This window comes from Nyctereutes procyonoides, unplaced genomic scaffold (genome assembly GCF_905146905.1).
Source record: "Nyctereutes procyonoides isolate TBG_1078 unplaced genomic scaffold, NYPRO_anot_genome, whole genome shotgun sequence".
Classification (NCBI taxonomy): Eukaryota; Metazoa; Chordata; class Mammalia; order Carnivora; family Canidae; genus Nyctereutes; species Nyctereutes procyonoides.
In genome coordinates, this window is record NW_026575044.1 from 42,452,500 (window position 1) to 42,467,418 (window position 14,919).

The 14,919-nt window shown below is 33.2% G+C and overlaps 1 protein-coding gene across 3 annotated transcripts in view; it reads left to right on the forward strand.

Moving 5' to 3' along the window:
* The window catches only part of SMCHD1 (structural maintenance of chromosomes flexible hinge domain containing 1), a 143,696-nt gene that overhangs the window by 37,963 nt on the left and 90,814 nt on the right, over positions 1 to 14,919 (forward strand). For all 3 annotated transcript variants that reach the window (XM_055324007.1, XM_055324008.1, XM_055324006.1), the window contains exons 8-17: positions 2,509 to 2,675; positions 5,221 to 5,311; positions 6,024 to 6,234; positions 8,290 to 8,410; positions 8,497 to 8,680; positions 10,126 to 10,320; positions 11,999 to 12,112; positions 12,667 to 12,773; positions 13,474 to 13,556; positions 13,732 to 13,845. In XM_055324007.1, coding sequence (XP_055179982.1) covers positions 2,509 to 2,675; positions 5,221 to 5,311; positions 6,024 to 6,234; positions 8,290 to 8,410; positions 8,497 to 8,680; positions 10,126 to 10,320; positions 11,999 to 12,112; positions 12,667 to 12,773; positions 13,474 to 13,556; positions 13,732 to 13,845 — 1,387 coding nt within the window. The remainder of the gene's footprint in view (positions 1 to 2,508; positions 2,676 to 5,220; positions 5,312 to 6,023; positions 6,235 to 8,289; positions 8,411 to 8,496; positions 8,681 to 10,125; positions 10,321 to 11,998; positions 12,113 to 12,666; positions 12,774 to 13,473; positions 13,557 to 13,731; positions 13,846 to 14,919) is intronic.

Below are 14,919 nucleotides of genomic sequence, written 5' to 3' on the forward strand. Positions count from 1 at the left end.
GGCAAGGGGCAGAAACACAGGCAGAGGGAGAAGCAGGCTCCATGCAGGGAGCCCTACATGGGACTCTATCCCAGGTCTCTAGGATCAGGCCCTGGGCTGAAGGCAGCGCTAAACCGCTGAGCCACCTGGGCTGCCCTAATTTGTCTTAAGAAACATATCATGGGTCCTAATAGGCCCCAGGTCCTTTTCTTTTTCTGACCAGTCTTTTTCAGCCTACTTTTTGGTTTCTCCAACTCTTATACACAGTCTTATGTATAGAGTTGGTGGCTCTTGATTTACAACCAGGAGTCTTTCTTTTTCTAGGGTGTAATATTTATGCTTATATATATTCTTTTTTCTAGAGTGTAATATATATATATATATGAACTACTTAATACCAGTAGTTCTCAAATCTGTATTTCTTGTCAAGACTTTTAAGATTGAGACACTGAATCAGGCTGGACTCCATTGAGGAATGGAGGAATGAGGAAATAAATCATTTTAGACACTTCAAACAGAAAAGAATTTAATAAAGGGAATTAGATGCTTGCATAATTGTTAGAAGGGTAGGAATGAACTCTTGGCTCAACCTCATTGAAGGATATTGGTAGACTCCAAATTCACCTTCAAGGGATGCTGCAGCATCTGCTATAATCACATAGGTGGAGGACCACCACTGGATCAGGAATTTAGAAACACTGCCTTATCTGTGATCCAGGAGTTGGAAAGGCCTTGCTGGCACAGTTGCTCCAACACCAAAATACAGACCTGGCTATATAACTAGTGCTGTATTCGGCTAACAGTTGAAGCCAGAACCTGGATACTGGTCGTTCAAGTACCTTGCATGATGACAAAACATTCAAGAAATCTCATCAGATGGCCTTTGTCTCATTTTCCTCTTCTAAATCTTTGGCTACTACATCTATTTGGTGAAACTTATTTTGCATTCAGAACCTAAAGTGTAAGAGACCCTGAAAAGTAGACATTTTGCTTTCCATTCTCTGCCCCCAAGGAAGGAACAATAAAAGGTGGGATGAATGGGTGCTGAATACCACGTGATCATATATGGTACATTCATTTCCAGTTTCAGTTACATGCCTTTCCCAGATGTTCCATAAATAACTCACTTTTGGTACATCTGAAATAAAATATTATCTACAGACCTTTCCTGTTCTTTGTTCTTCTCCACTTTTCTCCCAACTACCTTTGTGCAATTAACAGCATCCTCTGGCCAAGTAGTTAGTAATTGTAATCCTTGTTAATCATTCACCATTCAATTCTGTCTTTTAAAATAGTTTCTTTTTTTTTAATCTATCCTCTCTTCCATCCATTTTCACTGTTTGATTCAGCCTTTCCAGACTCACTTTTTATCATGTATTTATCATCTACTTTAAACTACCTTGTTTGCCTTATACTCTCAAATCCTGCATGTTCTCATTGGGCTAGAATGTTCTAGTCATGTGCTAGGTAAATGTCACTCCCTTGTTAACTCTGTTGCTCTTGGTATATATCTTTAAAATGGCACATTGTTTTGTAATCATTTTTTTCTCATTTATCAGATGGCATTTGTCAGGAGTAAGGGCACAGCTTCTATCTTCCTTGTGCCCATGTTGAGTCATAGGATTTAGAAGGTGCTTGATAAATATTTGGTGAGCATGTATTACTAGTAAACTCACTCATCCACTAGCTCTCAAAGCGTATAAAATGTATACTGTATACATATATATCTTAGCTGTAATATTGTATACTATATATCTTAGCTGTAATATTAGTGCATAGGAATGCATTGGAATGGTTTTGAAGGGTTTTTATTTTTAAGAAAGTGATAATATATGCTTATTTAGAAATCAACCAGTTTCCTAGATAAAATAGTTAGATGTGTATCATTAAAACCTTTTTTGTATGTAGTGATATATATAATGTGTATATGCATATAATTTAAACACATGAAGACAGTAAAAATTGAGACGTTTATAATTCATATCCTCCCTACTTATTCCCCCTTCCCAAGTCCCTTCTCTAACTAAGCAAGCTATCAGTAATCTCTAAAAGTGGCCAAGGCCCCGGATTATTTCACTCCCTTTTAAATGCAGTCGCTTTGGGCTAAGCCAGCTGGGTTCAAGCTACATCTCAGTTTTCTTGGATATGGAGGGCTCAGCATTAATTTGTCCTGACCAAGTTAAATAGTATCCCAGGCAAGGACTCACTCCATGCTAGGGTAAGTGTCCTCAGTTTTTTTCAGCATCTTTAAACTCAGTATATTTTTTTTCTTTTATGATTCTAAAATTGATTTGGCATTGTGGTATTAGGGTACTTATGTATATATGCCAGTTTAGCAGTCTGTTAAAAGTATCCTGCTCTCACACTATTTCACATACTCAGCTGATTTGTCTTGGGCCATTTTCCTTCAAAAGTTTTTTGAAGCCTCTTTATGAAACTAACCGAATCATATTAAAAATTAATATAAATGTTATTTGTATATTACAATTAATTGTTTCTAATCTGTTGTATTTATATTCACTCCCCTAGGCATCTGATTCTGTTCACATTACAAATGATGATGAAAGATTTCTACATCATCTTATCGTAGAGGAGAAGGAAAAAGATAGCTTTACTGCTGTGGTTATCACAGGAGTACAACCAGAACACATACAGTACTTGAAAAATTATTTCCTTCTTTGGACAAGACAGTTAGCGTAAGTAATTATTTGATTCAGGACATGTTGCTAAGTTCCCTTTTTAAGACAGAAAATATTACAGGGGATCCCCGGGTGGCGCAGCGGTTTAGCGCCTGCCTTTGGCCCAGGGCGCGATCCTGGAGACCCGGGATCAAATCCCACGTCGGGCTCCCGGTGCATGGAGCCTGCTTCTCCCTCTGCCTGTGTCTCTGCCTCTCTCTCTCTCTGTGTGACTATCATAAATAAAAATAAAAATTAAAAAAAAAAAAAAGAAAATATTACAGATACATTGAAACCTCTTGGCTGTATACTTTGCTTCTGTTAGAAGCTTCTGTTTCATTTCCTTCCCTTCAGTACAATAACCAGGATTCTGAAGTTGGCATTAAAACAGTTTTCTATTCTGTAAATATTCATTGATCACCTATAGTGTATTGGTCATTATTTGAGGGGCAGGCTTTTAAGACCTATCATAAAATTTAAAATAAATTTATCAAATTCGGCTCCACCACTTCCATATTCCCCTTTTGTGCTTCTTCATAGCATGTATCATAATCTTCCATACCATGTATTTTCATTTTTTTGTCTGCTTTTCTCTATTGAAATGGCTTTTTTTATGCACCGCTATTAACTAGTGTTTCCTATTAAAAGTAGTAGATGCTCCATAAATGTTAATCAGGTGACTGCATGAAGTCTAGTACAATAAAAAAAAAATGCAAATGTGTCTATAGGACATTTTAATAGTACTAAAAATAAATCTTTGTGTATTTATTCCAGGAAAACTTTTAGGGAGTGTAACATATTCCATTAGACCAAATTATCAAAATATTTAGTGGTTCTTAGTTTATTTCCTGTGGTTATATTGCAAAGACCATTTATGGAATTGTTTCAGTAATTTGCATTAGTCCAAATTACTGAGTCTTGCCAAAATGGGTACATCTGCATGAAATTTACTTTTTTTTATTTTTTTAAGATTTTATTTTTAAGTAATCTCGGTACCCAGTGTGGGGCTCCAACTCACAACCCCAGGACCAAGAGTTGCATGCTCCACCAACTGAGCCAGGTGCCCCCCAAATTTAAATTATTTAAAAACTATGGATATAAATGTATACTAACAGTTTGAAATTTTTTCTTTTACGGGAAAATTATTTTAAAAGTACCTTTTCTCTTGCTGAATATTGATGTTTATTGACTCTCTAACCCAAGAATTTAATTTTTTTTAAGATATTTATTTGAGAGAGAGAAATGAGTGGAGAGAGAGAAATGAGTGGAGGGAGAGACAGAGGGAGAAGCAGACTCCCTACCGAGCAGGGACCCCAATGTGGGACTTTATTCTAGAACTCTGGGATCATGACTGAAGGCAGACACTTAAACAACTAAGACACCCAAACAGCCATGTAACCCAAGAATTTTAAATAGGACTTCGGAATTTTTATTCTCTAAGTCCGTATTTCATTAGCTATTTTGTAATTATTTCTTTTAACCAAAGAAACCGAGTGTACATAACACCAAAGAATAACATATTACTTTAACCATACTTTGAAACCTGTTAAAGCTAATTATAGCACTCTTTCTCTCTTTCTGAATGTATTGTTGTAAACTTACTGTTGATTATGATGTTGACACTTTTGAAATGCATTAAGAAAGATCTGAAGATTTTCAGTCATTTGCTTTTATCTCAGTTTTTTTAGAGTAGCTAGGATAGTTTTTTAAAATTCATATGAAGGAATATTGCAAATTCCCGTTTGAAGAGTAACCACAAACATAATGTTTTAGCCATGAATAATCTCATTAAAATATCTTTTAAAACTTAAAATGGCAAGAGTTCTGAACTGGTGATTTTTGAAGGAATAGTGTTGAATTTATTAGTTTTGTTTGGGAATGTTGAAGTCAGATTGTATTGATGCTGTCAGGAGGGAGAATTATAGAATGATATTCTCATATTGAGATAATTTAAAGATATCTAATCCTACATTCTCCCGATAGTTAAGTCCTTTCTAGAACATTCCTGACAAGTAGAATTAGAGTCTGTTGCCTTCTGGTTTTCAATTTTTTGATAAACTCTACTTCTGGGAGATACAAGCTATATAGGCTTTTGATGTTGGAATGACCTGGGTTGTAGTCTGCCTCTCTAAAACTCTAAAGTATATAAACTTCTTGCACTCCAATTTCTGTATGTTTAAAAATGAGGTATAATAATACCTGTATCTCTGGATTGTTTTTACTATTACATGGAATACTATATTTAAGAATGCTTAGTATAGGGGCACCTGGATGGCTCAGTTGGTTAAGCATCCTACTCTTGATTTCGGCTCAGGCTATGAGGTCAAGCCTCATGTCAGCTCAGAATGAAGCCTGCTTGAGATTCTCCCTCTCCTCTCCTCCTCTTCATGTCAGCCAACTCCCCCCCCCCCCCGCCCCGAAAAGAAAAAATCCTTGGTATAGTGCTTAGCACCTACTTAAGTAAGTAATAGTTGTACAATTTTTTTTTATAGATCATTATATGAACTGTAATCTTATGAATTAAATTGAATTAAAAGTTTAAAGCTGTATTTCTATATTTTAGGCATATTTATCATTACTATATTCATGGCCCAAAAGGAAATGAAAAACATACATCAAAAGAAGTTGGACCTTTCAACAACATTGATATTGAAGTAAGATAAAATTCTTTCTTAAAATATTACAGATTATTACATATCTGTTCCACTTTCAAGGCACTCTGGATAAGAAAAAAACAGTCCATAACTAGACAATCCTTCTCTCCCTGTGGTTCTCCAAAGTACTTTGGCAATTTGATATTTAAGTAAAGAAATCATTACTAGATGTATATGTTTTTTGAACCTTTATTTACTATAGTATTTAATTTCACTTTTTTCCCTGGCTTCTAAAGAGATATGAATTGTTGCTGAACATCATGTCTCAAAGCAGAGAGAAAAAAGGATGTAAATGTTTCTTTTTGTTCATTGAAGTCTTACAGTGATGAAGTAAGATTTAGAAGCACAGAACATTTGAATATTGAGGTCTCAATATCCTTGCCCACAGATTGGAAAGAATTTCACATTCAAATCATTGTCCTACTTCCTACCTCTAAGCAAGAAGCCTTAAATGTACTCTGAGTTATCTGTTCTTCAGCTCTGCTTTGCTCTTTCTTTGTTTACGTTCTGTTATTTTAATAGTATATTATATTCCTTATTGAGATGCTACTTAGAGTTATTTAACCCATATATAAACATGTGTATATTTAATTAAGCTATATAATTACTCGTACAAATACAAGTTTTTGCCTTTTCTGTTGTTGGATCATAAGTGGAAACAAAAGTAAAGTCATCGTAGAATTTAATTATTTTTGTTTTATTTTTATTTTAGATTTCTATGTTTGAAAAGGGGAAGGCACCTAAGATTGTCAACCTAAGGGAAATAGAAGATGACATGCAGACGTTGTATATAAACACAGCAGCTGATAGTTTTGAGTTCAAGGCTCATGTTGAAGGAGATGGTGTAGTGGAAGGGATTATTCGATATCACCCTTTCTTATATGATAGAGAAACTTACCCTGATGATCCATGCTTTCCATCAAGTATGTTAATCTGTTATCTTAGCTACAAAATGTAAAGTTGTGATTTATTAGTCGGGCTGTTAAGGCTAGATAACTAATAAAACTTTTTTTCTTAGGCATATCTTAAGTATTTATAAATTTTGTAATTCTTGATTTTTGTGTGAATTCACTTCCAGATGAATAAAGCACTGGCTTTAAAGAATATTACATATTCTTTACTCATGGATTTCTTACTGAATTTCTAGCTATGGACCGCATATTTAATCCTTTATATATTCCCCATATTGTCTTCCCATTATCTTTGTAGACACTTGTAAAGAAGCTTAAACTTTATGTAATCGTATCAGTTTTTTCTGTATGCTTTCTGATTTTGTCTTGCTGTGGAAAGACTTCTTATACTTAAGATTATAAAAAGATCCTGTAGTTTTATTTTTTAATTGTTTTATGTTTAAATCTTTAATGTACTTACAATCTCCTTTTTTGTGTGTACAATGAGGTAGGGCTTTGACTTAATGTTTTGCATGTGAGTGTTTGGTTTCCTAGGACCAATTACTGAAAGTTGCTATTTTTTAAATAGTTTGAAATATTATTTTCATAATTACATTAAATTCCCCTAAGTACATAGATTTGGATTCTTTACTATAAGGTATTGATCTATTTTATATTTACATACATGAGTAATGATACTCTTGTAGCTTTATACCATGTATTAATACCTGTTGGGTAGGAAACTCACTATTCTTCTTTGAGAAAATTCTTAATCTGCTTTTCTAGATAAATTTTGGAATCACTTTATACATTCACTTTTAAAAAATCTTAATGGAATTACTGAAATTGCATTGAATTCATAGGTTAACAGTAATAAAAATTCCTCATTCAGAATACTTAGTATATTTTTAGTCTTGTGAGTTTTAGAACCAGATTACCTAATTTAAGTTCCATCTTTGCCACTGTCTATTGTGTAAACTTTGACAAATTACTTCTTCTCTCCATTTCTTTATCTGTGAAATGAGAGGTAATCTCTTTTCTTGGAGAGGTATTATATTAAATAAGAAACTGGGACAAATCCTTAGAATAGTGTCAAGCTTTATTGAGTAAGTGCTCATTCATGTTATTACTCAGTGGCTCTATATCCTTTCATTTTACTGACCTCTTTTTAACTTATTTGTAATTTTTGTATGCTGTAGGCAAAAAGATAAAGTTCTTCACAAGATATCTTAAAGTAAGAATCAAATAAATTGAGTGCTCTAGAAGAGTTCTCTAAAAGCAAAGTGATTTGGTTTAATAGAAAAGAACTTCTTAAAAAAAAAAGAAAACTTTTTTTTTTTGAGGGGCAAGAAGGGCTTATTTTAGGTGAGTGCCTTAATGCCAAAATAACTAAGATTTTACTGTATTAGGATCATAGGGTTTGATCTTAATTTGCTTGGGTATATGAAAATGTCTTGGTAAGAAGCATAAAAATGTTATAGACAGTTATGCTAATTATGTGTTTGATGCTTTGTAATATGTTACAATTGTGGCTGTGTATCACCTGAATCTGATCTTTGAAAATTTAGTAGTTCATTTAAAGTAAAATTAAATTTAGTATTATTAATTTGTTCAAATGAGATAAAGTTGTTGCTACTGGACACTGTAGATTTCCCAGGTGATTTTTATATGAACATATTGATTCTGACAGAATTGTGGAACTTATATTTGAGATACAGGATTCAAACTCCTATATTTGTAGGGAAGAGGGTTCTGCTATAGAGCATAATATATATGACCCTTTTACTGTATAAATAGATTTTAAAGATTATAGGCTCAGTAGCTAACACAGATAAGCATATAAGTAACTAAATATTGACCTAAATCAGAAATACCACTGGTATTGTGGAACCACTTTGGAAATCTGCATTTCTGAGGGCAAATGAAAGTCACTAAGTTTTATACAAAGCAGTGTAAGAGATCTTATGAGTTTTTGTTAAAATTTCTCTGAAGCAACTTTAATATTTCACTTGAAGTTGGTTACTCAGTGATAAAAATCACATAATTTTTATAGCAATAAAGTTTATTCCGCTGATGCTTTTTCTTTAGAATTAAAAGATGAAGATGATGATGATGATTGTTTCATACTTGAGAAAGCTGCAAGAGGGAAAAGGCCTATTTTTGAATGTTTTTGGAATGGACGACTAATACCATATACATCTGTTGAAGAGTAAGTTTTGATTTTTGCTGAAATTACATGCTTTATAAACCTAATTATTTTACTAATTATAATATTAATATTTTGTTCTGTTCAAGCTTTGACTGGTGTACTCCTCCAAAGAAGAGAGGGCTTGCACCAATTGAATGTTACAATAGAATATCTGGTGCATTATTCACCAATGACAAATTCCAGGTCAGCACAAATAAACTGACTTTTATGGATCTTGAGCTAAAGTTGAAAGATAAGAACACCCTTTTTACAAGGATTTTAAATGGACAGGTATGATTTTAAATATCAATTTTGAATATTGGTATGTTCTATTTTAAGTAAAATGAAAGTCACAAATATAGATTTGTACTAATAATTCACATGCTTTTTATTAAAACAGAAGAGTGTGTGTGTGTGAGAGCATTTATATGTTGACATTACCCCGAAATTTCAACGTGATTAGACTGTGTTTGGGTAAAATTTACAGATGTTCATTTAGATCTTAGTATCAAGACCTTGACAGTGAATAGAAGCCGTAGAAACATGTCAATTTAATGAAAGCATATGAGAACAATATTATATACTACAAGAGCTGTATGTTGAAGTACAGTATAAAATTTGGTAGACTTAATTTTTTTAATGATTAAGATACTGATTTGTGAACTGCAAATTAGAAAAATTTAAAGTGAAATCATTTTTAATTTTCATTTGGAAATGATATATTATGGAGTTAGGTTGTAGGAAGAAATGAACTTATTTAACTATATGTGTTACCTGTGTTATGAAAGCCTATAGTGTGGAGATTTCTACCTTACTAATTCTCTTAAAGACAAGCATTAAACAGCTTATACTATCTCCCAACAAAGCGAGGAACAATAAACAATAACACATTTTCTTACATATTATTAGAAAACACTTAGGGGCACCTGGGTTGCTCTGTGGTTTAGTGTCTGCCTTTGGCTCACGTCGTCATTCTGGGGTCCTGGGATCCAGTCCCACACAGGGCTCCCTGCAGGGAGTCTGCTTTCCCTCGGCCTATGTCTCTGCCTCTCTGTGTCTCTCATGAATAAATAAATAAAATCTTAATAAAAACCACTTAATTTTCATTTCATGTTTTAACTTTTTTGAATAGGTAATAGGTATATATGATACATAAAGGAAAAATGTGTTTTTATAGCAGTGTTTCTCAACTTTTTTTTCATTATCATCTTCATAAGGAGCTTTTTTAGCTCTTTCCTCCCCTAATCATTCTCCCCCAATGATATTTTTCACACTATACTGTATATATGTTTACTATATATATGTGTATCTGTGATTGATAAATGGAAAGAGATTTTTATCTCCTTGTTGAGAATGTGCATGGTTCACAGTGAGGAATTTTCTGCTCACCTCTTTCCCATGGCCAGCTAGTTCTCTTTCTTCTAGACAGCCAATGTTCATCATTCGTGGTGTACTCTAGGATTTATACAAGGGAAGGAAAGCTTTGTTGTTGGTAGTGGCGACTGAGACCTTGGTTCCAAAGATGATAGCAGAGATTTTCTTTCTTAGCAATGCTTCTGTTAAAAATCTATGGGAGAAAGCTCCAGCAAAATGTTTTAGTTTTTTATTTTTCTGAGGGTAGCGTATGTGGAAAGAAAAAAAGGAATGAATGCCAAGTGTCTGTGGTTATATTTGTTTACTAGTAGCTATGTTTCATAGAGCATTAAAGACCTTTTTTTTTTTTTTTTTTTAAACAGGAGCAGCGAATGAAAATTGACAGAGAATTTGCTTTATGGTTAAAGGACTGTCATGAAAAATATGACAAACAAATAAAATTTACATCTTTTAAAGGAGTTATTACACGTCCCGATCTTCCTTCTAAAAAGCAGGGCCCCTGGGCAACATACTCAGCAATAGAATGGGATGGAAAAATATACAAAGCAGGACAGTTGGTAGGTTTAACTTATTTCTAGATTCAATTTTTAAATAGAATTTGAAACTAAGATGTATCAGAATTTAACAACAAAATAATGCAAGTTTTTGGCTCTTCAGGAGCCAGGAAAGAATGAAAAGGTCAAACTCATTTTAATTACATAATTTAACATGGCAATTTTTAAAAACCTATTTGTTCCCCTAAATCTCAATTAGCAAGGTTTTTATTTTTTTCTTGGTACCAAACTGTACTCAAACGCAGACTCTTAATTTTTTTATGTGATATAAAGTAATATTAGGGAAAATGAAGAGATTTAGGAGAGGTCTTTTGTCCTTAGGGATATTACAGTTTAAAATCAGAAATAACCCAAACATAAATAATAGTAGATGAAAAGGGAATAAGTGCTATGGAAAGAGAGGATGAATACTTCTTTTGCAGTCTGGAAGGAGAGGGTGAGGATTTACTGACTTTGGATGGGCCTGGGAGAAGAGCAAATCATGAAATTCTTTGGGCAAGAAGTGGCATTTGTTTGGACCTTGAAAGAGGTAGAGGCTTGAGTGTTTGTACAGATATTACAAGGGTCAGAGGATGTTCATTTACTCTGTAAATTCAAGTCATCATATATTTAAAGCTTTGGAATTGGATGTGATCACTAGAGAAGTAGTGTGTAGCTAGAGCCTGGCTTTCCCAACATACGGGGGGGCTACAATGAAAAGGATGAGCTAGCAAAGGAAAATAAAAGGGATAATGGACGCCTGGGTGGCTCAGCGGTTGAGCATCTGCCTTCGGCTCAGGGTCCTGGGATCGAGTCACATATCAGGCTCTTTGCATGGAGCCTGCTTTTCCTGTCTCTGCCTGCCTCTCTCTGCTTCTCTCTCTGTCTCTCATGAATAAATAATAAAATCTTAGAAAGAAAGAAAGAAAGAAAGAAAGAAAGAAAGAAAGAAAGAAAGAAAGAGGATAAGCTGATGAGACAGAAACTAGGTATGGTATCCCTAAAGTCAAGCCAAGAGTTACAAGGAGGAGGAAGTGATCACTATGAGTAAGGTGCTTTCTCAGAGATCATTATCTGAGCATAGACAACAAATATAGGTAAGTGCAGTGAAATAGCCAGTAGTAAAGTTGGATTGTCCTGCAGTCTGTTGTGTATGAATGAAAGGAAATAGTTTAGAAATGAGGCTGAAAAAGTAGATTGTATATGAATTCTTAACAGTCCTTGTCCAGAGTTTCTGAATTGGACTAATGAAAATTATCCTTAGATTTTTAAAGCCAAGTAAGGGAAAAAGATACATAGGCAAGCTTTGAGCCAACTAATTTGAAAGAATAACTTGTCAGAGTTTGTAATTACTATTCAGAGTCTCAAAGCATGATTTTATAGGGAGGGAGGAAGGGTTTTAGGTATGTTGGTTTTCATATTTGACTTTGAAGGATTCATGGACCTTTTAGACACGTGCATAGCTCTGACATTTTTGTATGAAGAAGCCACTGTGTCTTTAGAAAAATTTTAAGAGTAAGTGGGAAACTCATATAAACAAATATAAAAAAGTATAACTATTAGAGTATTAGAATGCTTTTTTCATTAATTTTTCTGATACCAAGTTTTTTCCCTTGGATGAAATAGTTCTGTGAAATAGTTATTAATATTAAGCCTGATTTCGTAAATACTAAAAGCCTTTTTTCTAAAAACTAAATACTAGGTCAAGACAATCAAGACACTTCCTCTCTTTTATGGAAGCATAGTAAAATTTTTTCTTTATGGTGATCATGATGGAGAAGTATATGCCACAGGAGGAGAGGTGCAGATTGCAATGGTAAGATAGCAAGTAATAAAAATTTTTTATTGAAAATCTCTTAGTACTGCTTACTTTTGTTTAATGCTGAAATAAAGATATAGTATTTTATATTTTGCTAGCATTTGGGTTTTCTATTGAATAAAGTATTGTTAGCGTACATTTTTATGTTTTTATGTTTCTTATTTGGTGATTTAAAGCTGTAGAGTTTAACATCTTATATATCCAATGTTTAACAAACATATACTTTATTTCTGGTTGTCAAAAGTAATTTTGTAAAGTGTTCATTTCATCCACATTGGAATAAAAATTGAAGTCCGAATTCTTTCTCAATAATAAATAACTCCAAAACTAAAGTGGGCTTTATCCTTCCCTGCTCTTTTTAATATTTGAATATTTAATTATGCCTAAGGAGGTTACATGAAAAATAGAAATAAACACTATAGTATAATGTAATAATAGTTATAATGATTTATATCCTTAATTAGAGTAAAATATGTTTCTTTAGGAGAATTTTCATTGTAGCCAAATTTGAAGAGAGTTTTTTAAATGTTAATAAAAATTTTTTTATTCAGGAACCTCAGGCGCTATATGATGAAATAAAAACTGTGCCAATTGCAAAGCTCGATAGGACAGTTGCTGAGAAAGCTGTCAAAAAATATGTAGAAGATGAAATGGCAAGGTAATTCACATTTCAAAGTAGAGAAGAATAAACTAAAAAAATGAATTGTAGTACATTCTTGAGTATGTTATGGACACATAATAGGACAGTTGTAGTCTTGGATTTTATATACTGTAGTGCACATCTTGCTGTTTAAAAATTGAGAGCTCTGGATGTAAAAACAGAATCCTTTGTTTTATATAAAAATTTCTCCCTTTTCTATATCTAAAGTGTCACTGTTACAGGCACTATGAATCCAGTATGTTAGAAAATAACTTGGTTTGACCTACAACTAGAAGAAAATTGTAGTAACTGTTGAGAAGTAAAGATTAGTGTAAGAGAAGTAAAAGAAAGTAGAAAAACAAAACTGTTTGTAGCTCTTTTGTAGCTAACAATGCAGTGATTTTGATTCTCTGAATATCTATTCTTAAAAGTTTATTTCCCAAAGTTAACTTGTATTATACAAGAGCAGGAAAACCACCAAAAATGGGCAATTCCCGACAAATCCTAGCTCTTAATACCAAGAGATTTTTGTATTACTGTTTCAGTAACCACAGTAATGGTTAAGGAAGAAAAAATTTTTAGATTATTGATCATATGGAATTTTAGCTTTAACCTTTCAAAATATATCCGAAATATTAAAGTTTCTAGTGACTTATGTTTATCTAATTAGATTATAATTAATGTAATTCATGAAACATTAATATGCTCATTTTAATAGACTCCCTGATAGATTGTCAGTAACTTGGCCTGAAGGAGATGAATTATTGCCAAATGAGATTAGGCCAGCTGGAACCCCCATTGGTATGTTGTTGTTGTTGTTTTTTCCATATTACTGAAAAAATGCTGTTTGTGTGCTTTACATTTTGAATATGTAAAAGACTGTAACAATTTAAAATGCAATGTTCAGACCTAGAAGACTCATCATTTTTGGGGGGGTGTAACTAAGATATTCTTATTTTAAATTTTGAACCAATAGGTGCATTAAGAATTGAAATACTGAATAAAAAGGGGGAAGCAATGCAAAAGCTTCCAGGAACAAGTCATGGAGGATCAAAGAAACTCCTGGTTGAGCTCAAAGTTATATTACATTGTAAGTATGCAAACTAATTTGGATCTTTAATATTAATGTTCTTAAATGTGTAATGCAGGTTTTTCATCTTTTTATAATTATCGATGATCTAGCAATCTTATAGACACAGATGATTTGATTAAAGTTCAGAATTTCAAATGTGTTATGACTTATTTTTTTAATTGATATTTTTCTGAGGGTTTTTTTTTTTTTTAACTCTTTATTTTGAATTTTCCCAAGTAGGTAGCTGTGGACCTAAGATACGGTGCATATATGTATAGGGATTTGAATTAGATAGGAATTCATATTAGATAATCTATAAAATCTATTGTAAATCAAAAAATAATGTGTCTGAACCTTGAGCTAGATAGAGATACTTGGTTTAGATTATAGGCCTGGTGGAGGAGAACTGGGTATTATTGCTCATCTTGTATTTCCCTAATTTGAATCATCTTGTTTGTTTCTTGTCCATTGTTTTTGTCTTGACTGCCTAAAAGTATTTTACCTCTTATGTTTAATGATTTGTTCTATCATTATATACTTGGTGTCTCATCCATGGATTTTAAAGACACAAATATTCAAAACATGTTTTTCTGACATTTAAAAACTAGTTAATGATCATCTATACTTGAATCTTGTATAAATGTCTTGTTACGTGTCTCAGCATTAAACAGTTTAACTTATTTCACTGAAATACTCCTCTATTTTTGGCCTCTGTGACACCCTGCCCCATACTTCCCCAACTTTATGTGTGTGTAGGTTAAAACAACAAAAATTTATTAGTTTTCTATAGATCATACATCCTAGATGAGTTTCACTGACTAAAATCAAAGTGTCAGCAGGATTGAACGTCGTGCCTGAGTGGCTCAGTCCATTGGTAGTTACCTTTGGCTCATGGTTCTGGGATTGAGCCCTGCGTTGGTTCCCTGCTCAGTGGGGAGCCTGCTTCTCCCTCTCTCTGCTGCTCTCTCTGCTTGTGCTCTTTCACTCTCTTTGTCAAGTAAATAAAATCTTAAAAAAAAAAAGTGTCAGCAGTATTGCATTCCTTCTGGAGACTTTAGGGCAGCCTTGGCTTTTCCACCTTCTAGAATCTAT